The sequence below is a fragment of the Helianthus annuus genome, chromosome 10, assembly GCF_002127325.2.
Source record: "Helianthus annuus cultivar XRQ/B chromosome 10, HanXRQr2.0-SUNRISE, whole genome shotgun sequence".
Taxonomy (NCBI): Eukaryota; Viridiplantae; Streptophyta; class Magnoliopsida; order Asterales; family Asteraceae; genus Helianthus; species Helianthus annuus.
Window position 1 is genome coordinate 1,132,917 of NC_035442.2, and position 24,659 is coordinate 1,157,575.

The 24,659-nt window shown below is 37.9% G+C and overlaps 1 protein-coding gene and 2 pseudogenes across 2 annotated transcripts; 2 read left to right on the plus strand and 1 right to left on the minus strand.

The window, feature by feature from the left end:
• The first annotated feature begins 3,387 nt into the window (after positions 1-3,387).
• LOC110880524 lies at positions 3,388-6,919 on the plus strand. Of its 2 annotated transcripts, XM_035979030.1 has the most exons (4): positions 3,388-3,572; positions 4,160-4,783; positions 4,858-5,271; positions 5,352-6,919. In XM_035979030.1, exons 2-4 carry the CDS (start codon positions 4,606-4,608, stop codon positions 5,894-5,896), a joined length of 1,137 nt encoding a protein of 378 aa, XP_035834923.1. In that variant the 5' UTR covers positions 3,388-3,572; positions 4,160-4,605; the 3' UTR covers positions 5,897-6,919. The 2 variants fall into 2 exon arrangements, with proteins under 2 accessions (XP_035834923.1, XP_021984728.1); XM_022129036.2 differs by lacking the exon at positions 3,388-3,572 and having other exon boundaries at positions 3,811-4,783.
• Positions 6,920-15,657: 8,738 nt separating this feature from the next.
• Positions 15,658-17,932, plus strand: LOC110883777 (annotated as a pseudogene).
• Positions 17,933-18,072: 140 nt separating this feature from the next.
• LOC110883778 lies at positions 18,073-23,993 on the minus strand (annotated as a pseudogene).
• Positions 23,994-24,659: the final 666 nt, after the last annotated feature.

The following is a 24,659-nucleotide window of genomic DNA, read 5'->3' on the forward strand; positions in this document are numbered from 1 at the left end:
GGTAGGCTCGATCGGCTGGTCCTTTCGAGTGGATTGTTTCTTCCTTTAGGAAAGGATGTGTTTGTGTATGATGGTTTGAACTTTTGAAGTTTTTGCAGCATTATCAGGACACATTGAAGTATCCTTACCTTTCAAGTCGGTCGATCGAACGGTCCGTTCGATCGGTTAGCCCAACCGATCGGTTATTCACTCAATATAGTCCCTTGGCAAGGTGTCACTCGATTGGGTGGCATGCTCGATCGGGTGGCACTCCAATGCTTTGAAAAATGCTTAAGTGTTGAAGCATAGTATCTCATGATCCGAAGAGTAATGTTACCAATCGAGTGGTAGGTTCGATCGAACATCACTTCGTCAATACTACACTTCATGAATATGTGAATGGTTGTGGGCCATGTGTCAGCCGATCGGCTGGCCCGGTCGATCGGCTGGGAAGTCCGTTCGGTTGGGCTGTTCGTTCGAACAGCCTAACCGTTCGGCCAGCATTTCTGACCTGGTTAGCCTATCGTCTAACACTTGGCTGTTTTGATTACCTTGGTATGATTTTGAGGTATTTTGACAACGAGTTAAACCATAGAACTTAGGTTCTTACTTGTTTTACTGGTTCGGGCAGGAATCACCCAAGTCCGGCCAGTAAACTGTTCGGAACGGTAGTTTAGTGTTCAACCAATATCGTTTAACCTCGTAGCTAGAATCCGAACCTTGAACCATGTGATAGCTAGAATGATTTGTGAGTTGGTTCGAGCTTTGTTTCTACCGGTTTTAGTGTGTTGAGTGCAAAAGAATTGAAAGATAGTTGGAAAATCCGTCTTTCAATCTTTCCCACCGTGAAATGTTAAGATCTTTGATAGATTTTAGTTTGTTCATGTGGAAATCGGCTAGATCTAAGCTAATCATGGTTAAATGATGTCAAAACATGATGTTCTTGATGAACACCATGATGACATCACCCAAGAACACCTAGATCTTGGTGATTTCACGGTTAGAATCCAATTTTTGAAAGATAGAAAGGTGTAGAATCATTAAATGAACAAGATCGTACAAGATTTAGAGTGAAAACTTACCGAATCGGAGAGAAATCTGAGAAAAGATGAAGAATAGGAGCTGGCCGGTCAAAGCTTTCCAAAAGTGAAATGAAGACAAGGACAACCCTATTTATAGGCTTCCAAAAGAGGAAAGGTGCATCCGATCGGCCAGGGTTGCACTGATCGAATGGGCTGGCCGATCGAACAGGACTGTTCGATCGGTTGGCCTGTTCGATCAGGTTGCCCTGTTCAATTGGCACAACCTTTTGAGCGTTTCGCGAAGATTTTTGATATTTCAATTTCGATGAACGATGATTTGAGTATGATAGAGTTCCTAATCAAATTACTTTTAATCCCAATCACTATATCTAACATATAAGCATCCTGATTTCACAATTTGGGTTCGATTTTGATTGAGTTCGATTGCCTTTCGAGTTTCGATTTGATTTGATTGATTCACCACACATAACACCGTAAAGTAAGCATGCACAAGTAACACATAAGGCACACACGCACGTATAAAAAGTACCAAAAATTCGCATAATTCGAGATTCGAGTTCGATGATTGATTCGTTTAGCTTGATTATTGATTGATTAACTTTATTGCATTGTTACTTCCTACTATTCATAGTCGATTAACGATTCGCATTCGATTAACATTCGATTCATTTTGATTATACAACACTTACTCCACATAATACAAAATTTAAAATAGATTAATTCCAATAACAGTCAACATTTGACTTTGACTTTGACATTTGGAAAACACGGGGTGTTACAATAGAGATATGTTGGCTACCTGGTCGGGGGTTAAGGGAACAGTTTGGTAAGGTTCTTGCCTTGTTCAGTGTATAGATCCTGCAAGGACCTGGGTCAAGCTTACTAGGACCTCCTTCAATACCCACTGGTATTGGATGGCGGAGGTGCGAATGGCTTGATCCCCTCATATGTAAACTACTATTAATACATTAACCCGGCTACTATATATATAAATAAAAAATTCGGTTCGGGTCGGGTCGGTTCATGTCATGTAAACAAATATAAACACATACAAAAATAAACAATGATCGGAACCACTTCTTCACATCAACAAGTTATGAATTTCAAATTTTCAAACCCTAAACTATAATCATATAATCAAAAAGAGATTAAGAGACAAGATACTCATCCTATAAAGACTAGAACAACCCCAAAAATACCTCAAAACACATAAAAGTTCAAACCTTTTTTAACCCTTCTTCCTATTATCTCTTGAGTTTTGAACAAAATTACATAAACTAAAGATCAAAATAACAAAAAACAAAGCATGTACCTGTCTTATATTTGGGATTAGATGAAGATGGTGACCGGAATTTGGCTGCTGATGTCGGAATTCGAATGGAGGTGGGGCTGGCAATCGAACAGCCACGTTCGCTACAGTCTAGGGAGCGACCAGATGAGGACGGGAGTGGGGTATTTGTTGTATTGGACTGATATTTGGGTTAATTAAAGTTGTATTGGGTTGGGCTTTAATTGATACTGACTTGGGCTTAATGGACTAAATTAAATACAAGTTTATTTAATGGATAGTGGGCTAAGTTGTTTACAATATTAGGCCAGGTTTCGATCCGTGTTCAATTTTTTTTTTATAAAAATCCATAACATTTTTTTCTAAGGGGTGCGGACGAAAATTTCCAAGGGGTGCGGTAAAAAATTCCATGGAGTGCGGTCGGAATTTTTTAAGGGTGCGGTCGGGATTGTTCACGGAAATTAACACTAAATTTTTTTTCAAGGGGTGCGGCCGCCCACCCACGGGCTAAGGTGGGTCCGCCCCTGGTTGGAACTATAACTTCTCTTGCGAAATTCATCATTGCATTTAGGACCTCACGAAAACACCTATAAATCATTTATGTTGAGTATTGAAATCTTCGTTTAACCATTCAAAAAAGTTCGTTATGTCCCATGAAAAAGTTATTTAAGTGTGCCAGAAAATCATATTAGTTATACATGGGTATATGATGTAAATACAAAGAAAACATAGCTTTATTTTATGTTTATAACTTCTCATCTTGTTTCAAATAATATGTTATCAAAAGTTTTTGTTTGCATTAATTTGTTTTGTTTTCAAATACCAAAAAGTAATTTTCTAACAAACTAACTATATGTATTTGTTAGAAGCAAGTAATACATGTCTGACCCTTCAACAATCTTTTACCAAAAGAACTGTACTTTTAACACACAAAGTTGTAAACTAACAGAACACAACTATTGCATGAGAAAACTTGAATAAAAATCATAGAATATTGTTTTTTTTTAATAAAAATGGTTCTGTTCACTCTATAAAATGCTATCTTTCTTCTTTTTTGTCAAGACTTTCTCATAACTATTTCAAGCGTTAAAAAATTCTCAGATTCACAATTTTCAATTCATCACACATTCTCGTTTATCATTCGTTTTAACACCTCTGTTATTTGAGTTCTTAGGAAACTCAATGGCTATTGATTTCTACATCTACAATGCTAATCACAACATATATGATGTTTTTCTAGGCTTTAGTGGTCATTAATATAGGTATGTTTTACTATTAATCTCATTGTATTGATGTTCAATAGCCTTAGAACAATCACACTAGCTTCGATATCATTATTTCAATAACTTACATAAAAAACACATTTATTCTTAAAATTTGAAGATCAATTGAAAAACTCACACATCTCATTCTTTATATTTATCTTTATTTAATTTAATAATATTCCTTTATTCTTTTTTATTACCTTTTCTTTTTCTTCCACTCACAAATATTATAGAAAATAACTATATCATAATTATAACAACCCACTAACTTGACAAATATAATTTCTCTGTATTTGTATCATCATCGATCCTGTTGCTAAAGCAAAAAACATAATATGCTTAAAATTAACTATAACAATAAAATGTTATAATAAAAGAAGTTTACCAACCGTTTAAATAAGATATATAGGCCAAGAGGTTATTAGTGACAATTCTAGAAACATCATATAAAAATGTATGAATGATGAAAGCATAAGGACCCAGTAGTAAAAGAAGAGAGAAGAAGACAAAACCGACTTAGGGTTTTAATCTTATATATATATAGAGAATAATGGTTTATTATATTTATTGGAGTTTTGGTACAGACACTAAGATACGTCATTGGTGGAAAAAAAAGAAGTTGACACTAGAAAAATGTCAAAAAACAACTTTCACAAACATTTGGAAACCCCACCTCATTCCCACAATCATCAATCACCATGGCATCTTCATCGAAGTTCTCAGCCTTGCTAGACGGCAAAAGAAGCCTGGAAGTTGTATGACAGGTGGTCTACCCAACGCAACTACTAGCACCACGCTCCTCCACCCCAGCCACCGACTCCCATTCCTCCCCCTACCCAATGCCGAGACAAAACAGTCTTCACCCACCTAATTTCCTTCTTTAAACCACATTTTAACTCTACTCAAGCCAATAATCCAATGTTTAGAGACCCTTCTACTGTGAGGTGCCCCTATTGCAAGCTCCCCATTGGATAAGCAGTCCATCAAGTAACTCATTTTTGTCGTTAAGTCTAGAACGTATTATCCGGTTATGTTGAAAGACGATGGTCCATCTGAGGATGTGTATGTATCGAATGTTCTGTACATGAAGCTGTGTGGCCGCCCCTTCGAGTGCACGATTATCCCTGAAGGTGCGTTGGTGATGGCGGGCATGAGTTTGTTGTGGCCTGATATCCTGCGATACCCCTCATTTCAAAGGGACGATGCAGGTATGTTTACTTGTCGTGTGTTGTTATTTTCGCTGTGTTTTTTTTTTTTTTTTTGACGCCCACATGCCACACAGGGGAGTGGAGTATGTTTGACTTTATTGATCCTCCGCGGCATCTCGCATTGAGGCCTGCCGACCGCGTGTTAGACGAAGGAGAGCCAGATGTGCTAGGGGTGCACCTTGAGCAATTTATTCTACCCGCTGTACCGGCGGATTCCACTGCATACATCACCCAATTGTCGGGTGTTGCAACTACCGCCATGTCGGTGTCGGAGAAAAAACCTACCCGGATAAAGCTTACCGGGAAGAAACACACAGCGACCCATGTGGGTGTGACTTCCGTTGAGGAAACTTCCTGCATTGGGCATGATATTCCCCTGGTCGCCGATCTGACAAGTCCAGGTCGTGCCTTTAAGAAGAGGAAAACCTTTGTCGTTCCTACTCTAAGCGCCTTCGAGGCGGTACAGGCTGCTTGTGCTTTCCCAACAGGTATCTATTAACTGACTTAGCCCCCCGCTATAGGATATGAATTTTCATGTTGCTAAACCCCCGCTGTTTTTATTGTGCAGATACCTCTGTGGGAGTGCCTCCTAGGGTTGTTGCACCAACACTTGTGTCAACCGTGGCGTTATCATATCCCGGTTCCAGTGTTAGTTTGTCCACGGTCCCCAAAACCCCGGCTCCCGCTACTGCCGCTGTCAGCTGTGTCATGCCTCTTCCTATTCCTACGTTATCAGTAGCTGTGACTGTTGATCCTCTTTCCACACTACGGACATGTGGTGTTGGGACACCTGTATTTGATTCGCCCATAGGTATTTTTGCCGATGTAGAAAAAGATGTTACTACCGTGTCAGTGGCACATGAGGTGACCAGCATTGGTGGTGGCGAAGCTGGGGGATCGAGCAGCGGTATTGCTGATGACGGTGCCCGTCTGATTGATGACATGTTTCTGCCAACCGTTCGTTGGGACCCCAATGCTCAAGACAAACGCTATCAGCCTCACTGGAAAATCTCTGAATCTTCAAGGCTGATTTTCCCCCCCTGTGATTCAACACTGGGTCGAGCGGGCGTATCCCCCTGCCGAAGCGGCGTATGTAGAGGGTTTGAACAATGAAGATCTGATGAATTCTTCGATATCTGACTCTGTGAGCCTACCACGAAGGTTGGTTGAAATTCATCGTAGGTGGATGCATGATAAAACCCAACTCCACCAGGCGCGGGCTACTATTCAGGAATTGAGGGACGACAAGCATCGCTTAGAGAGTCAACTTCAGACTGTGGGATTAAGGGAGGCCAGGCTCTTGTCGGAGAAAAACAAAGCTGAGGAAGATTTGCAGAGGGTGACTGCCCATCTTGCTGAAGAACGGATTATGTGGGCCCGCGATATGGCGGAGAAAGACCGAGTGCTGGCTCAGGCTAAGAATATACATGAGGAGTTGGAGCGTAAGGCCATAACGTGAAACCTAAAAACCTAATATGTTCTAGAACTTATAGAGGAGGAAGACCTGATCAAGAAGAAGACAACGATGACAAGTCATTTCATAGCCTGCAAGTGATCGATATTCGAACCCGCAACGTGGGCACTTCGTCAGAGCAGCATAAAAGTCTCGAAGGATTGTATTACGTGATTCAAAATGTGGTTTACAGAGAGAACGCAGGTAGGTTAATGGGGTGTTTGGTTGCATTGGGTGGTAGGGGGGAGGAATACGAATAGGAGGCCGAGTGTGAGTGTCGAGCTCATTGTTGCGTTTGGCAGACCACTGGCGGTAGAACTGCCAGACTGTTTTTCCGTTCTTCATCAACTGCCAGAGTTTTTTGTCTGACATGGGTGAATTGTGAAATGGAAATGGTGATGATTGGTGAGGTTGGGATTTGGGAATGACGAGATATATAAAGGTGAGAGTGAAAGGGTTACTTGGGTGACACTTTACACGACGAAGGTTTACGGGGAAGGTTAGAGAGAGAGAGAGAGATGATATGATTGTGTGTGAGAGTAACGACAAACAACATTAATTATTAACTATAAAAGAACAAACATATAGAGTGTTCGTCGCCTCCTCGCGTCTTAAAAAGTAAAAAAGTAGTGGCAGATGGTGGAAAATGTTCCTATGCTATGCAAAAGAAGAGTTTTTTCCTAGTGTTGTTGGTGTTCCTTTAAAACTATTTTACCTTTTTATATTTTACCAACAGGGGAAGGTTCATTGGTTAATAAGATGCTTTTCTAATTATGGAATGTTGGAGGGTTTAGTTAGTTATGTTATAATCAAGGTTTTGAAAACCGGACCGGACTGGCCGGTCGGATCGGTCCGGCCGGCAACCGGAAGGTGAAACGGTCCGGTTCTAGTAGTCAAACTGAATCTGCAGCAGACCGGCCGACCGGACCGGTAGCCGGCGGCCTGACCGGAAAAACGTTGAGAGGTGTGGTCGGGCCGGTTTTGATTAACCTGGCATCTTTTCTTTCAGATTCGTTTATGCCACTGTAGCTCCCACCTAAAACCTTATTAATATCAAAACACAACCTCGTCACCGCTGCCTCCACCCATCGCAACTCCCATCCACCACTACCTCGCATCCATTTACTTGAGCTTAGGTGAACAAGAAACTAACTGAATGTGAGAAAATATATGAAGATGAAGAGAACTAGCTAAGAATGTCGTTTAAAAAAAGCAAAAGAGAAGATGAATGGTTTTGACATAAATGAAAAGACTTGACAATGAAAAAGTCTGCCAACTTGTGACATTGGGAAGAGATATCTGAACTAATTTAAACATTAAATAATATTATAGTTTTTCATAGATAAGTGTTTTCTAATTTGAACATAAACATTAAATAATATTATAGTTTTTCATAGATAAGTGTTTTCTAATTTAAACAAAAATAAACTATTCTAAATTTCTTGTATTTCTTTCCGGTTTCATTGTTATTATTATTATTATTATATACATATATATATATAATAAAATATTTCCGGTTCTTATATCCGGTTCGACCGGTCCGACCGGTTCGACCATCGAACCGTTAAGGAGACCGGTTCGACGTCCGGTCCGGTCTTGAAAACATTGGTTATAATGTGGTGTTAGTTTGGAAAAATGGCTAACGACTATAAGTGTTAATAATAAAACATGATTATATGGTTAGTGAAGCCACATAGGAATCAGTGAAGGGTTTTAACAACTCAAATTAGGATGAGAAACCAAGGAATTGGAAGCCACACGATCATTCACTAGTAATAATGAAGCAAGGTATGCGAATATCCTCTCAAAAACCCTAGATTCTTGTTGTGTTAACAAGTTGGACATGAAATCATAGAAAAACCTATAAATACATGTTAAAATAGAGTAATAGTGGTTCTCTAAAGGTTAGAATATGTTATAACTTGTAAACCTCCATTGTTGATGAATGACTTTGTATGTATGTTAGGGTTTTTGATCTATAAGAAACATTATGATTCAATTGTTGGTTCGGCTTTGATCTTCGATTGGTGATGTCGTTTCCATATTTTGATCTTTGTAAATTTCCGAGTCATTTTCTTCGACTTGTGTCCATTTTCATCTTTAATCAATTGATGTTAATTGCCATTGATCTTTGATGTATAAGGATCCTAATCTTTAATCTTTAGCCAATCCGTTCCAATTCTCCCATATTAGTCTTGTTAGACGACCAATACCTAACTAATTTCAATCCAATTTAACTTCTAACTCCTCATCAACTTTCTTAATGTATACAATAAGTGTAATGGGACATGTACGTGGTTTATGCACATTATTTATCAACAAATTAATAAATAATAACAAAATTCACTAATTTAACGGATCTTTGTGTTTGAATTATCCATTTAGGTTAGCATTAAGTTCATCAACAATTAATATCTAAACACATTGTTGCTCAACAAGGTGAAAGACTAAGACCGTGTACGCGTAATTTGGGGATTTTGTGTTAGAATACGTGTAAACCATCGTTAATGGGTGAGTATTGTCACGACTTTGCATAATATGTGTCTAACATGTTTATGAATGCTTAACATGGTTTCTAAGCCAAAAAAAATATGGATGAATGAATGAGGCTTGGTTCGAAACCATAAGAAGAGGCAATGTTGAGTCACAAATTTTAGGCGTCACTTCGAAAAGTTATATAAAATCAACTGAGTGTTCGTTTGGGCTATTTTTATTTTTATATTGAAAACCTTTTTTAGTCTATTTTCTAAAGATCTTTAGAACATGAGCAAACATAGGCATTAAAAGGGGTTAAAAACGTGAATACAACAAATGCGTAGAAACTATAAAAACATTCTAAACTTTGTTTGTTGACTTGCAAGTTAGCTATTTATGTAGAAGCTTGGAAGTTTAATGGGTCGGTGAAAGAGTGCAAGATCTAGCTAATCCTACATGCAAATGTGAGTGGTTTATACCCAACATTTAGAAGGCATATGTAGAACTTGGAGTATAAAAGCATTTACATCTTATTCTTTATCTTTATTCATATAATTTAACTAAAAATATTATTTCATAAATTTATTTCTCATTTTTTAAAACCTTCTTACATCCCCTTCCTTATCCATAAAATTATAAGGATTTACTTGAACTCTTCTTAAATATAAATATTCACTCTAGCTTTCCTTAAACTCTTCTAAAAAAAGTTATATGAATAAGGTATAACGATAATGAATGAAATAAAATGAAGTGTTTGGATAAACTTAAAACACAAAAGCCCAATACACGCTATCAAATTTCCAAATTATGTGAGTCAAACCAAGGCAAAAGTCAAACTTATTATTATTAGAGTAAATTGCCATTTTAGTCTCTGAGTTTTGTCTAAATTTGCCATTTTGATCCAAATAGTTTTTTTTTTGCATCTGGGTCCCTGACTTTTACATTTTGTTGCCATTTTGATCATTTTGTTTAACTCCATCCAAAAACCCAGTTTGTAACAGGGGTATTTTGGGGATTTCCTTAAAAATTGTTTTCAGTTGCCATTTTGATCCAATTCCAAAAAATTAAAAAAAATCCAAAAAATTCTAAAAAATCATAAAAATTCTAAAAAATTCAAAAAAAATATAAAAATAAAAAAATTCTAAAAAATCATAAAAATTCTAAAAAATAAAAAAAAAATCTAAAAAATCCAAAAATCATTAAATGTTTCGGCACGAACCGTTTCGACCCGTACCGTTTCGAACCGAACCGTTTCGACCCGTACCGTATCGAACCGAACCGTTTCGACGCGAACCGTTTCGAACCCGTACCGTATCGAACCGTACCGTTTCGACGCGAACCGTTTCGAACCGTACCGTTTCGACCCGTACCGTATCGAACCGAACCGTTTCGACGCGAACCGTTTTGAACCGTACCGTTTCGACGCGAACCGTTTCGACGCGTACCGTTTCGAACCGTACCGTTTCGACGCGAACCGTTTTGAACCAAACCGTTTCGACCCGTACCGTATCGAACCGAACCGTTTCGACGCGAACCGTTTCGACCCGTACCGTATCAAACCGAACCGTTTCGACGCGAACCGTTTCGACCCGAACCGTTTCGAATCGTACCGTTTCGAACCCGAACCGTTTCGAGCCGAACCGTTTCGAACCGTACCGTTTCGACCCGAACCGTTTCGAACCGTACCGTTTCGAACCTGAACCATTTCGAGCCGAACCGTTTCGAGCCGAACCGTTTCGAACCGTACCGTTTCGACATGAACCGTTTCGAACCGAACCGTTTCGACCCGTACCGTATCGAACCGAAGTGTTTTCGACTTCGAAACGGTACGGGTCGAAACGGTTCGCGTCGAAACGGTTCAGCTCGAAACGGTTCGGGTCGAAATGGTACGGGTCGAAACGGTTCAGCTCGAAACGGTTCGGTTCGAAACGGTTCAGCTCGAAACGGTTCGGTTCGATACGGCACGGTTCGGTTCGAAACGGTACGGGTTGAAACGGTTCGGCTTGAAACGGTTCGGCTTCGAAACGGTACGGGTCGAAACGGTTCGCGTCGAAACGGTTCAGCTCGAAACGGATCGTGTTCGAAACGGTTCGTGCCAAAACGGTTCGTGTTCGAAACGGTTCGCGCCGAAACGGATTTTTTTTGGATTTTTTAGAATTTTTTGGATTTTTTAGAATTCTTATGTTTTTTTAAGAATTGGATCAAAATGGCAACTGAAAAGGTTTAAATTGAAAAGAGTAACTGGGTTTTTGGATGGAGTTAGGCAAAGTGATCAAAATGGCAACAAAATGTAAAAGTCAGTGACCCAGATGCAAAAAAAAAAACTATTTGGATCAAAATGGTAAATTTGGACAAAACTCAGGGACAAAAATGGCAATTTACTCTTATTATTATATACGAACACCTAGCTTAGGTCGTTTATAAAATAACATGCTTGTTGCCTATACGACTATACCATGCCATGTGTCATCAAACATGTATGTGACTCTATCTTAGTTCTTGACTTACTTTTAACAATTTAGTAAGGGAAGTTTGAATTTTTATGATCACCAATGGTTCTTGTATAAAAAAGAACGTTAATATATCATATCTTAGTTATTGACTTACTTCAACAAGGAAAGTTTGACTTTTTATCATCACTAATGCTTCTTGTATAAAAAAGAACTTTTTATATCATTTTCTAAATTAAATATCTGCTATTCTTCTCTTAGATCATGTGTAGTGGTTAAACAATATAATGTCCCTACCATGGGGCGTTTTGCGCCATGTGGCAGCCCAGTCAGCAAGGGGCATTATTGGGCGTTTTTACAAAATGGGTGTAGTGGGGATATGAGGTATTATGTTAAATGAGATGTAAAATAATTAAATAAAAAAAAAACCTCAAAAAATTCTTATTGGATAACATATAAATGAGATGGAAGATGATTGGAGAAGAGGATTGGGGCAAGGCGTTTTAAACATAACGCTTAATCAATTTTTTTTCAAAAAAAACGCTCTAAAACGCCCCATGTAATGGGTTCCGGGCGTTTTGGGGCGTTATTTTGCAATTTTTTTTAAAAATCACGCCCCACTACGGATGGTCTTATGCAACTCGATTATCACGAACAAGGAAAAGAATTTGCTGATGTTGTTTTTTTTGACGTTGAGGTTAGGGTTTACGTGTATAATGGAAAAAGGGGACGTAGTTGTCATGGTTTAATCCACGCGAACCACCGTGATTTAATGAGGAGGTGGTATAGGGCATGAATTATGAGCCTATATAGCAAATCATGACCCAACAATGGCTCTCATACCCCTTAGTCTGACAGTATAAAACATGTTTTAATAACTTTTAGATCACGATTATTTCTAAAGGATATTTAAGAAAACTAAATATTTATTATCACATAATGGGTAATAGGCATGCAAACATATAAAATGAACATAAATAGATCTTGGTTTGTGTTTGCTCATTTACCTATTGTCCTGTATATTAAAAAAAACCAAATGAACAGTAAACATAACTGAATGAATATAGTAATAAAAATTGAATTTAATGAATAGTTACATCACTAATGAATGAGCTGGTATCGGGTACCTATATCGGTATTGAATTTATCAAACCGGATATATTTTCGGTACCGGTTCGACACCGGTATTCATCTGTTTTTACCCTTAAATGTCGGTGTCGTACCAGTACCTGTACCGATCTGTACCGTACCAGGTATATTCGGTACCGGAACCCACTTTTGGGGATTTCGGTAACGGTATTTTCCGTACCGGTTCGTACCGAGCTAATCAAATCCCGTAACAACGTAGCAATGCAAGTAATTGCACCGTTTATATTACTTTTCATACACACAGTAAGTAAAGTATATTTCGTTTGAATGAGGTTTTATATACGCAACAACTTATTTTGCTTTATTTTTTGTCTTTTCTGTAATGAATGAATTGTAGCATGTGAAAAAGTTACGATTTTTCCCTCGGTTCAAAATTACGCTTTCACCCTCAATTCAAAATTACGTTTTTCCCCAGTTCAAAATAAAAATATGGTTTTCGCCTAGCTAAAAATTACGTTTTACCCCCGCTAAAAATTACGATATCGTTTTAGTTTTCCTTTCTTACAAAACTATAGTACTGTTTTTTTTATTGGTTGAGAATTATTCGGCCATCGCCCCGCAACGCGAACGGGACATCAGCTAGTATATTTAATTTACAAGCAAATGAACAGTATCCCTATGCATGGATAAGCAAATGGTACCGGTATCAAATTTACCAAACCAGGTACATTTTCGTTACCAATCCGATACCGACTTTTGACATTCTCGGTACCGATTCGGTACCGACTTTTAACATTTTCGGTACCGGTTTTTACTCTCAAATACTGGTATCGTACCGGTGTTGTACCAGGTATATTCGGTACTGGTACCCAATTTTGGAGGGTTTTCGGTACCGAGCTCATCCTTAACATCACCTTTGAGCTCATGCCACATAGCAACGCAAGTATACCATTTAGATTGTTTTTCATACACGTGGTAAGTAAATGGTATTTCGTTTGAATGAGGTTTTATATACACAACTTTTTTTGTCTTTTTCTGTAATAATTTACCTATATATTAAATTTACAAGCAAGTGAACAGTAACCCTATGCATGGATAAGCAAGTGGTACCGGTATCAAATTTACCAAACCAGGTACATTTTCGTTACCAATCCAGTACCGACTTTTGACATTCTCGGTACCGATTCGGTACCAACTTTTAACATTTTCGGTACCGGTTTTTACTCTCAAATACTGATACCATACCAGTGTCGTACCAGGTATATTCGGTACCGGTACCCAATTTTGGGGGTTTTCGGTACCGAGCTCATCCTTAACATCACCTTTGAGCTCATGCCACGTAGCAACGCAAGTATACCATTTAGATTGTTTTTCATACACGTGGTAAGTAAATTGTATTTCGTTTGAATGAGGTTTTATATACACAACTTTTTTTTTGTCTTTTTCTGTAATAATTGAATTGTAGCATGTAAAATTAACTTGGATATTTAAATTATTGATGAGCAAATGGTATCAAATCCTGTAATCAAACCGGTATCGTATCGATACCAAATCATTTTCGGTACCAATTTGGTACACACCTTTTGGCGTTTTCAGAATCGTTACTTTTGGTTCGACACCGGTCTAGCACCATACCTGTATTTACTCATTTTACCTTCAAATATCATACCGTACAGTACCAAGCATTTTTGGTGCCGGTACCTAATTTTGATTATTTTATGGATCGGTACTTTGGATGTCATTACCGGTACCGAGCTCATCCATATTTTAACGGGTTAGTAACGTTATAATTGAACTGAAAACAACCGAATTTTCAACGTGTAGGACGTGTGGGTCCTACTATTATATATTAGACTATTTAAAAACCATTTTTTCTATGTTTTGATACTCGGTATCCACTTGCCGTTGTCGACACGCGTTTTGCAAACATTGGATCCCCGCCGCAACGCGGGGTCGGAAAATCAACTAGTTTAACATTAATCAAACAAATGAATAAACATGAGTACTCTTAAGATATAGGTTTTAATAATTGTGGATCATATATCTTGAAGTGTTGTCTAGATCAATTATCCTTAGCGGATGATGTAGGGACTCAAAGGATCAATGATCCTTATCATTACTTATGATTTCTAACAATTGTTCTCGATGTTTTTCTAATGATCATGTGCAGGTTACTAACAGAGTAACGGAGTGGACTAAGTCTCAGCTGAAATCTCGTATGTTTCGTGTTTCAACTGATTTTCATTAAATATGTAAAACTCATGTTAATTATTAGAGTTAAATGCTTGGTTGGTCCCTGTGGTTTGCGAAAATTGCAAACTTGGTCCCAGTGGTTTACTAATTACACGGGTGGTCCTAGTGGTTACAATTTTTGCACTCGAGTGGTCCTTATCACTAATCTCTGTTAAGTTATCAAGTTAAGTGTGTGTGAAAATTACCTATTTACCGCTGAACAATTGAAAAAATAAAAAAATTAAAAGAGATCACCTACACTCATCTTCCCCATGTATCTCTCTCCTGTCATAACAACCACCGTCCATCACCACCTCCACCACCATCAATCCGCCATCGACAACCATACAATGACGAACCAGGGCTGCTCCAAAATCACGTTTAGCACTGCCTACATTTATCACCGGTGCTCACGCTTCAAAATCTAAGTAAACAGGACTGCTCTAAAATCACGTTTAGCACTGCTCACATTGAAAGGAATGGAGGCCGACAGTGATACATTTGTTTGGGTTTGCGGTTGTTAATCGTGGTGGCCAACGGTTACGAAGAAGTCGTCATAAAGTCTGGGTAAATAGGGCTCGATGCAAAATAGATGAAACAGAGGAAACGTAAATCGCCATTGATTTGTGTCTGAAAATAGGGTCGGTTATTTATTTATTTATTTATTTCCTAATTGTGAATTTGTGATCAATGCACAGACGTTTAGTGATTCACAACTTTAAATCGCGTATGACCTGCAATAAATACCCATCAGGTTTTAAATTTCCATTTTAAGTTCTGTGATTTCACATTTTGAATTATGTGATCAATGCACATAAAGACCCATCAAGTTTTGAATGCCATAGTTACGTGAAAGGTCCATGGAAAGATGCAACAGGCTGGTCTTATGATTATTATTATTGGTAATGTTTGAAATCGCTTAAGACCCAATCGAAGATGTTGGTGGTCAGGTGGTGGTGGTTTGAGGTAGAAGATGAAGTGGGGTGTAGTGGGACCCACAAAAGATTATTGTTTTAATTAAATATTTTTTATGTTTGTTTTTATTAATAAGTAAGGGTACTTTGGTCATTTAACAAAATTTAACTGAAAAATTTAACAGAGGTTAGTGATAAGGACCACCCAAGTGCAAAAATTGTAACTACTGGGACCACGCGTGTAATTAGTAAACCACTGGAACCAAATCTGTAATTTTCACAAATCACAGGACCAACCAAGCATTTAACTCTTGATTCATATTTTCTTCTTTGACACAACAAACTTTTCTCAAACAAAAACCAGACAATGTTCTTCTCCCCCAAAATCCAATCACGAACCAAACCACTCACATCCCACCTCTTTAAATCAAAACCCATCTTCTCCACCACCCACACTATCAACCCCAATCAACAACAACAACAACCCGAAACCCATCTACAACAAACCATCAACATATCCCACTTAACCAAAAAGATCCACGACCTTTGTACAATCGACCACAATGTAGACGAAGCAATTCGTCTAACCACCACCCACAAATACCCCATTAACCCTCTTAACATAAGCAGCATTGTACACGCTCTATGCGACTCTTACCGGTTTGCAGATGCACGTACTTTCCTCACTTGCTTTCTTTCATTCCGTAATGTTCCAGATGAACGAACCTGCAATGTCATCATTGCGCGTTTGTTATCTTGGAAAACACCGGATGCTACATTGCGTGTTGTCAGTCAATCAGATTGTTATGTTAAAGCCTTGTTTTGTGCCGTCGGTTGTGAATTTTAACCGGTTGATTCATCAGTTTTGTACGGGTTTGAGGGTTCGGGTCGGGCATATGTTGTTGTTGAAGATGAAGGGGATGGGGCAGTGGCCGAATGTGGTGACGTATACGAGTTTGATTGATGGGTATTGTGGGATTGGGGTTGCAGGTAAGGTGTTTGATGAAATGTCTGAGTGGGGTGTGAAGGCGAATTCGCTTACGTTTAGTGTGTTGATCGGTGGGGTTGTTTGTAACAAGGGTTCTGAGTTTGAAAGCTCGTTGTTGGTTGAGAAGATGTGGGAACACATGGATGAGGAAGATGATGTTCTTGTTAATCATGCTGCGTTTACGAATTTGATTAATAGTTTTTGTCAAGCGGGGTTGTTTAAATCCGTTTTTGACATTGCGGAAAAGATGCCTGAGTGTAAGAATATAAACGATGGTTTTGCGTACGCGCAAATGATAGATTCGCTTTGTAGATACGGAAGGCATCATGGTGCGTCGAGAATTGTTTATATGATGACGAAACGAGGGTGTGTTCCAAGTTCCGTTTCGTATAATTCTATCATTCATGGACTTACCAAAAACGGTGGGTATTTGAGAGCGTATCAGTTGTTAGAACAAGCGGTTGAAGCTGGCTACACGCCATCAGAAACCACTTACAAGATTTTAATCGAACGTCTTTGCTTAGAAGAGTACGATCTTGTCAAAGCGAAAAAGCTACTTGATATCATGTTGAACAAAGAAGGGGTCGACAAGGCGAGAGTTTACAATTGTGCTTTAAGCCAAATCAAGACCGATGTTTCAACCGAGCTTTTGAACACACTTGTTACCATGCTTGAAACAAGATGTCACCCTGACGTAGTTACGTTAAACACGGTTATTAACGGGTTTTGTAAAATGGGAAAGGTTGATGACGGGATTAAGGTGCTAAACGATATGGTTATGAAAAAGTTTAACTTTTGCACTCCGGATAGTGTGACATTTACGACTATCATAAGCGGACTATTAAGCATTGGAAGGACAAAAGAAGCGTTAGATATACTTTTTAAGCTTATGCCCGAAAAGGGTTTTCACCCGAATGTGATAACTTACAACGTTGTTCTTCGCGGGTTGTTTAAGCTAAATCTTGCTAGGGAAGCGATGAATGTGTTTAAACGAATGGTGGATGCTGACTGTACCACACATGCGATTATAATTGGTGGATTATGTGAATGTGATCGCGTAGATGAAGCGAAGGTGTTTTGGGATGATGTTGTTTGGCCGTCGAAAGTTCATGATAGTTTCGTTTATTCGGCTATGGTTAAAGGGCTTTGTTGTGGTGGGAAGTTTAATGAGGCTTGTGATTTTGCATATGAATTGGTGGATTGTGGGGTTAGGTTAAATGTTGTGAATTATAATATTTTGATTGAGGGTGCTTGCAAGTTGGGTTTGAAGAAGGATGCTTATCAAATTGTTGGAGAAATGAGAAAAAATGGGTTAGTTCCTGATGCGGTTACATGGAGGATTATTGACAAATTACATAAGAAGAAGGTTATCCGAACAGTGAAAAGTGACTATTCGGATAATCACTTTCAAAACACACATCCAAACGCTCCCCTTATTGTGTTATAAGTTATCTATGATTTTGTGTTCCAATGTAGTCCAAGTATACATGTAGTGTTAGTGTTGCACTCAATAAGACAGCAATCTAAATTGACCCGTTATCAATTAAACACGATCTAAATTGACCCATTTTATGTAAACAACTATTAGGAAATCATGGACAAGAATTTGAAAACAAGCAATGACAGACTGTTTACAAAAAGTCCGACAGCTAATACGCAAAAAAAAAAATTAATAATAAAAAATAAAATTAAAACAAAAAGTTCTGAAAATAAATAATTCAAACTACCAAGAAGAAAAAAAAAGACCAGAATTCATGAAATCTTGAGTTTGAAAAAAAAAATTAAAAGAGTACTTCTCAAACCCGAAGCAGTGTACAACTTCCAATGCACAAGGTACAAGTGAACAAAGCATCTTCAGCCTCGGGTTTCCACTAAACAAATAGTCGAATGCAACCAAACAATCACCCCCAGCTGACCCGACCCACATGTATGTATCTGTGTTTGGTTTCTTTCAAGTAGTAAATTCTAAACCCGCCGACATAATTACGGAACCATATGGTCAAACAATGCTAGGTGGGTCCCCTTCCCAGTTACACACGGCCCGAGCCCACCGAGTCCTGATACAATCCACTAAAGGAGCATGTTGAGCCGGCTCAGGTTTAGACACTTCAGCCATCGCATCTTTGGTTCCCGAACCGTCGTCACCACCACCTGAGCCGGAGCTAGAGCCTGGTTGGCCATAAACTCTTCTGGGGTCCACCGTGGTGGAACCGAAACCCGCAACTTTGTTAACCGTGGTCTCTGTACCGGTGTCTCACCACCCAAAACCGATTTTGCAATCCCGTTGAAATGATAAAGGTCGAATACCTTTTTACCCATTAGACCCGTTGAATCCTTTAACCCACCTAAACTTTTATCTAGATCCAAAAGCACTTGCCAAAACTCGCTCCATACGATAAACCCGGAACTACAAAGATTGTTGACTTTGTCAGCCGGGAGGTTGACATTTGCGTCTTTCAAAACTTGATGGAATCCTTCTACACTTATGAAACCGCCACCACCACTTTGATCTTGTGCATCGAATGCTCTACGGATCGTTGTTTCTCGACTGACTCTCGAATTCGTTTTCTTCTTGTACTCGTGGGTCTAGAGCGAATAAAACGGTGTAATGTGATTCGCTACCGATTGGCCATTTTGGAGATTTTAAGGATTGACCGACTTTGCAAAAGTTTAAGGATTCTAGCAATGTGAGGAAACCGACTTCTACGGGTGTTAATATACCTTTGACGAACATCCCACCCCCTAAGTCCATTTTACCGTCGAAAACGTTAGCTACGGCCATCCCGGAAAGCAGCAGGTTAACAATTTCCTGAGGGCATTAAAAATCAGAATCGAATTACAACAAATTTAATAGTCAGAATATTAGATAGTGTTGGGTAATTTCTTATGGATTAATTTAATATATACCCTCACAAACTCTAAAAATTTCATATATACCCAATCAAAACTAAAAATATCATATATGCTCTTACAAAGTAGTTAAAATATCAAATATACCCAATTTATTAAAATGATCATTTTACCCTTATTTTTTAACTTCATATTTTTATATAACATATTTTTAGCTTAAATTTATTTTTTACACATTTTTATTTTTATTTTTACCCATAACCAATATTATACTCCATATATAATATTTAAGCTATGCTAGAAATGAGTAAATTAATATTTTAAGTTAAAAGTTTTTAAAAATAAGGGTAAAATTGTCATTTATTAAATTGTTTTTAATGAATTGGGCTATATATGATATTTTGCAAGTTTGTAGGGGTATATATGAAATTGCCCCTCCTTTCTTATTGTTACTAGAAATTAATACTTCAAATAACTAAAAATAACATTTTTAAATATAGTAGACCTGGTTTTATATATTGAAACTGATCGTTTATCAATAATATCCAAACATTTAAACTTGATAATCAAGGTGAATCCAAACAACCCTACAAAAGTATGTGAATACCTGTGAAGCGTGCCCAAACGGGGCAGTAACTAATGGTTGTGTGGGGTCGTCTCTATCAGCTTGAACGGTTTCCTAATAAGAGAAAATGATGTAAAAATTAACCAAGAACATTAGCACAAAAATAAACTAGTTATTTCAACTCATTTACTGATGATAAGGCGGTTTTAGAAAACGAACAACCTACTAGATCGTTTATTCCAATATTTAGATTACAAGTAAGAAAACTGCTTTTGTAATTATAAAGTACAGATTAATTGTTTATAATAGAATTAGAAAACCATTTTCAAAGATTGGATTATAATAATTATTTATTTAAAAGATAATAATTATTTACATACCAGTCCAGTCCCCGAGAAAGCAAAGCAGATAATAGGAATAATAATAATGCCCCCATACGACTTCGAATGATTTCTTCAAGCCTTTGCATTGCACTGGAAAGAGATGTAAAGGTGGTAACTTTCAAAGCTTTCTGAAGGTCATCACCTGATTCAATTGAAAGCCCATCTAGAGATCTTAAACCAATTCAAATTTACCACAGCCACAAGAAACAACAGTAACCAAAAAAAGTAACTCCATATGAAAGCATAGAGTATTTATCTACACGCCGTGTACTGTCCCAACTATTTTATACATATCATCAGCAAAAATGCAATCCATAACAGACCATCTTTAACAATCATTAGGGTTGTTGCACAATAACTATTTATTTAATAAAAATGTATGTTCTTGTCCAGTAACAGCCCTCAACCAGATTTTTTCTTTAACGTTTATGTTTAGCGCACAACTCATGAACCAGTTTTCTATTTAAGCCAACAATATTAACCGTTTAACCTACAAATCACAAAAAAGATCCAATTTTCAGTGATATACAAACAAAGTTGATTCCTTCAAAGTTGTATCAGGTTACAGAGCTTGTTACTAAATTTCTGGCATGTTACTACTTCATGCGTTACTATTAAGAAAATTTATCAAAATCTAAAATGCACCAAGTTATATTTTATTCTTTTAGCACCGAATAGAAAAACACACCCCAAAAATTCTGGTCTCCAATGAAATACTAGGGCTTTAACTATGTAAGGGTGGAGGGTATAGGGCTCGGGGACATGTGCGGGGAAGGGATATCACCGAGCGGTGACTATACCGGGTGTTTGAACATGTGCGGTGACCAAGAGAGAGGCAACAAAAATCGGTGAACTTTCACTGAATTGGATTGAGCGTGATTGAGAGGAGAGGAGAGACCAATCAACTTTTTTTTAATTGAGGGGTGTTTGACTATACCTAGTGATTGAGTGTAAAATGGGGAGTTGACATGGCATGATATTATTGGGTAGGATTTCACTCAAACACCCTAAGGTGATTGACTATACCCTCCACCCTAATGTGAGTTCGCCCGTTGGATTCCTAAATGCAATAAATAACAATAATGATGCTTCACTGATGTCATCCTTGTTCAACTATATGGCACATTAACTCTCCTTTTGGTACTGCATATATTAATTATATGCTTTTATATTTAAATTCATAACCTAGACCGAACTGCTTAACATGAATAACTAAGGTTTTAATTTTTTAAGGCGGTCCAGAAACTAATTATATAAATCAGCAAATATTGATCACAGTAAATTAAAAAAAGGAAGTCAAGTGTGTACCAAAACTAGGTGTCCGCATATTGAAACATCTAATCATTATATGTTACTATGGCTACTAGTGTGGGATGGAGCTAAACATAAACAAAATTGTTGCACCAGAATGGATATTCTTCCCTTGTTCTAGTAAAAAGAAGAATGTTAACTTTGTTTCTATATTTACTTTAATCAAGAATTCTAGCATCTCAATGACTTCCATGCCTTAATGGAACACGACATCACGATATAACACCACTTAATGGTCAGCATAATCAGCTTATCGTAACAATCCAGTGCTTGGAACAAAATTATGATTTTTTTAAATTCTCAACCAATACATAGGCTAGAAGCAAGTTCAATCAAGTCACATATCATAATCCACATTAGACTATATCCACTTTAATCAAGAATCCTAGCATCTCAATAACTTTCATGCCTCAAAATAGAACACCTTGTGATAACACCACTAAATGATCAACAAAGTCAGCTTATTATAACAATCCAGTGACTAGAGCAAAATTTTGCTTTTTTTTAATTCTCAACCAATACATAGGCTAGAAGCAAGTTCAATCAAGTCACAGATGATAATCCACGTTAAACTTTATCCACTTTAATCAAGAATCCTAGCATCTCAATAACTTTCATGCCTAAAGCTGGAACACAACATCACGGTATAACACCATTAGTGGTCAACATAGTTAGCATAACAATTTACAATTCAGAGCATAGGGCAAAGTTCCGAATTTTAATTTATCAACTAATACAGCATAACAATTTACATTTCAGAGCTTAGGGCAAAGTTTCGAATTTTAATTTCTCAACTAATACATAGGCCAGAAGTATGTTATATAAATTCACAATTTAGAATCCACATTAAACTGCCAATGAGCTAGTGGTAGAGTGGTAAGGGAGAGACCTTGTGTTTCAAGTGATCCAAGTTCAATTCCTACCCCTAGCATTTAGTTTCTGCGGCATCTGGTGATGATGGGAGACTAGGCGAGTAGGCGGCGATCGCTAGTTCGATCCTTGAACTGAGCGGGTTTTACCTCACCGCACTGTCGTGCCTTCGGGCGAGTGTTCACGGGCTTCGGCCCTAGGTGAGGGTTTTCCCCGGTTCGGAAGGCGAGTGTATCCCGATGTGGTGAATTTCGCCAGTAGCCCATTTGGAGGATTCGTTGGCCGTTCAAAAAAAAAAAGAATCCACATTAAACTTATTCCACTTTAATCAAGAATTCTAGCATCTCAAAAAACTTTCATGCCTAAAAATGGAACACAACATCGCGATATAGCATCACTTAAGTCAATATGAGCAAAGTTTTGATTTTTTGTTCTCAGCTAATACATAGGCTAGAAGCATGTTCAATCAAGTCACAGATTAAAATCCGCATTAAACTTTATCCACGTTAATCAAGAATTCTAGCATCTCAATAGCTTTCATGCCTCAAAATGGAACACAGGAACGCGATAACACTGCTTAATGGTCAACATAGTCAGTGTATATTAATAATCAGTGCCTAGAGCAACGTTTTGATTTTCAATTCTCATATAATACATAGGCTAGAAGTATGTTCAGTGTTCACTAAAGTAACATATGAGAATCTACATCAAGCTTTATTCACTTTAATATTAAATTCTAGCATCTCAATAACTCTCATGCCTCAATATGAGACACAACATCGCGGTATAACACCAATTTAAAGGATAACATAGTCACCGGCAGACTCCACATTAAACCCTATCCACTTTAATTAAGAATTCTAGCATCTCAATAACTTCATGCCCCAAAACGAAACACAACACCATGATATTACACCATTAGTGGTCAACATAGTCAACTTATCACAACAATCCAATACTTACAGGCTATAGCAAAGTTTTAATTTTTAATTCTTAACTAATACATAGGCTAGATGTATGTTCAATAAAGTCAGAAATGAGAGGCCGCATTAAACTCTATCCACTTCAATAATAAATTCTAGCATCTCAATAACTTCCATGCCTCAAAATGAAACACAACAATGGGATATAACACAACTTAAAGCCTTAATGGTCAACATAATCAGCCTATTATAGCAATCAAGTGCTTAGAAAAAAGTTTTGACTTTTAAATCTCAACTAATACACAGGCTTTTAAATCCATGCACTACAAAACTATAACACACATACAAAGCAATAAATATAATTGAATTGCATTAGGTAACCAATTGCCATACCTAATCCCCTGATTACTCCACTGTGCAAGTATTCCTTTCGAAACTTCATTCCCAAACACCATCGAAAACAGCTGACGCGCCTGCTCCAACGCCAACTCCTCCCCCGAACTCTTCTCCTCCTTCACCATCGGCTCACACTCATCCACCTTCTCCGACTTCACTTCCGAACCTCCGGAACAAACACTCTTCACCACACTACCACTACCACTACCACCACTCTTCGCCACAGCAGCCGATGCCGCCATCCGCTTCTCCGCCGCAGCCGCCATCAACTCCCGCTGCAACCTCCGATTCTTCACCTCCGGCGACTCCTCCATCGGACTGTCTTTGCTCCTCTTCGGCTCCGGCGGTTCATACTACATGCTCATCCGCCTTCTGCAAATCATCCTCCACATGATCCTCCATCAAAATCAAATCAATTCAACCAGATCTCCGAACACAAAAACCTTCAAACAGTAAAACTAGGGTTTCCGAAATCAAAAACTCAACAAATTACACATATATATACACACAATCATGATCCTCCACATGCTCCATCAAAATCGAATCAATTCAGATCTTCCGTTACGAATCCGAACCAGATCTCCAACCACAAAACCTTCGGTTTCGGAAACCCTAGTTTCGGTTTGAAGGTTTCCGAACCGCATGCTCCATCAAACCGAAACTAGGGTTTCCGAAACCGATTTTGATCTGTTTATGTGTATAGGTATCTGTTTATATACACATAAATAGATCAAAATCGAGAAATTAAGGGCATGTTTGGATTGGCTTCTCAAACCAGCTTATTAGCTTATTGACTTATAGATAAGTCAATAAGGTGTTTTTATGTTTGGATAACCAAGAAGTCCTTTTCAAAATAGCTTATTGCAAAGAAGGAAACATGAGGTTTTGAAAAGCCAAGATTTCGTGACTTTTGAATCCAGAAATGACTTTTCAAAAATGAAATTACTAAATTACCCCTTATATTTGTTTCCTTATAT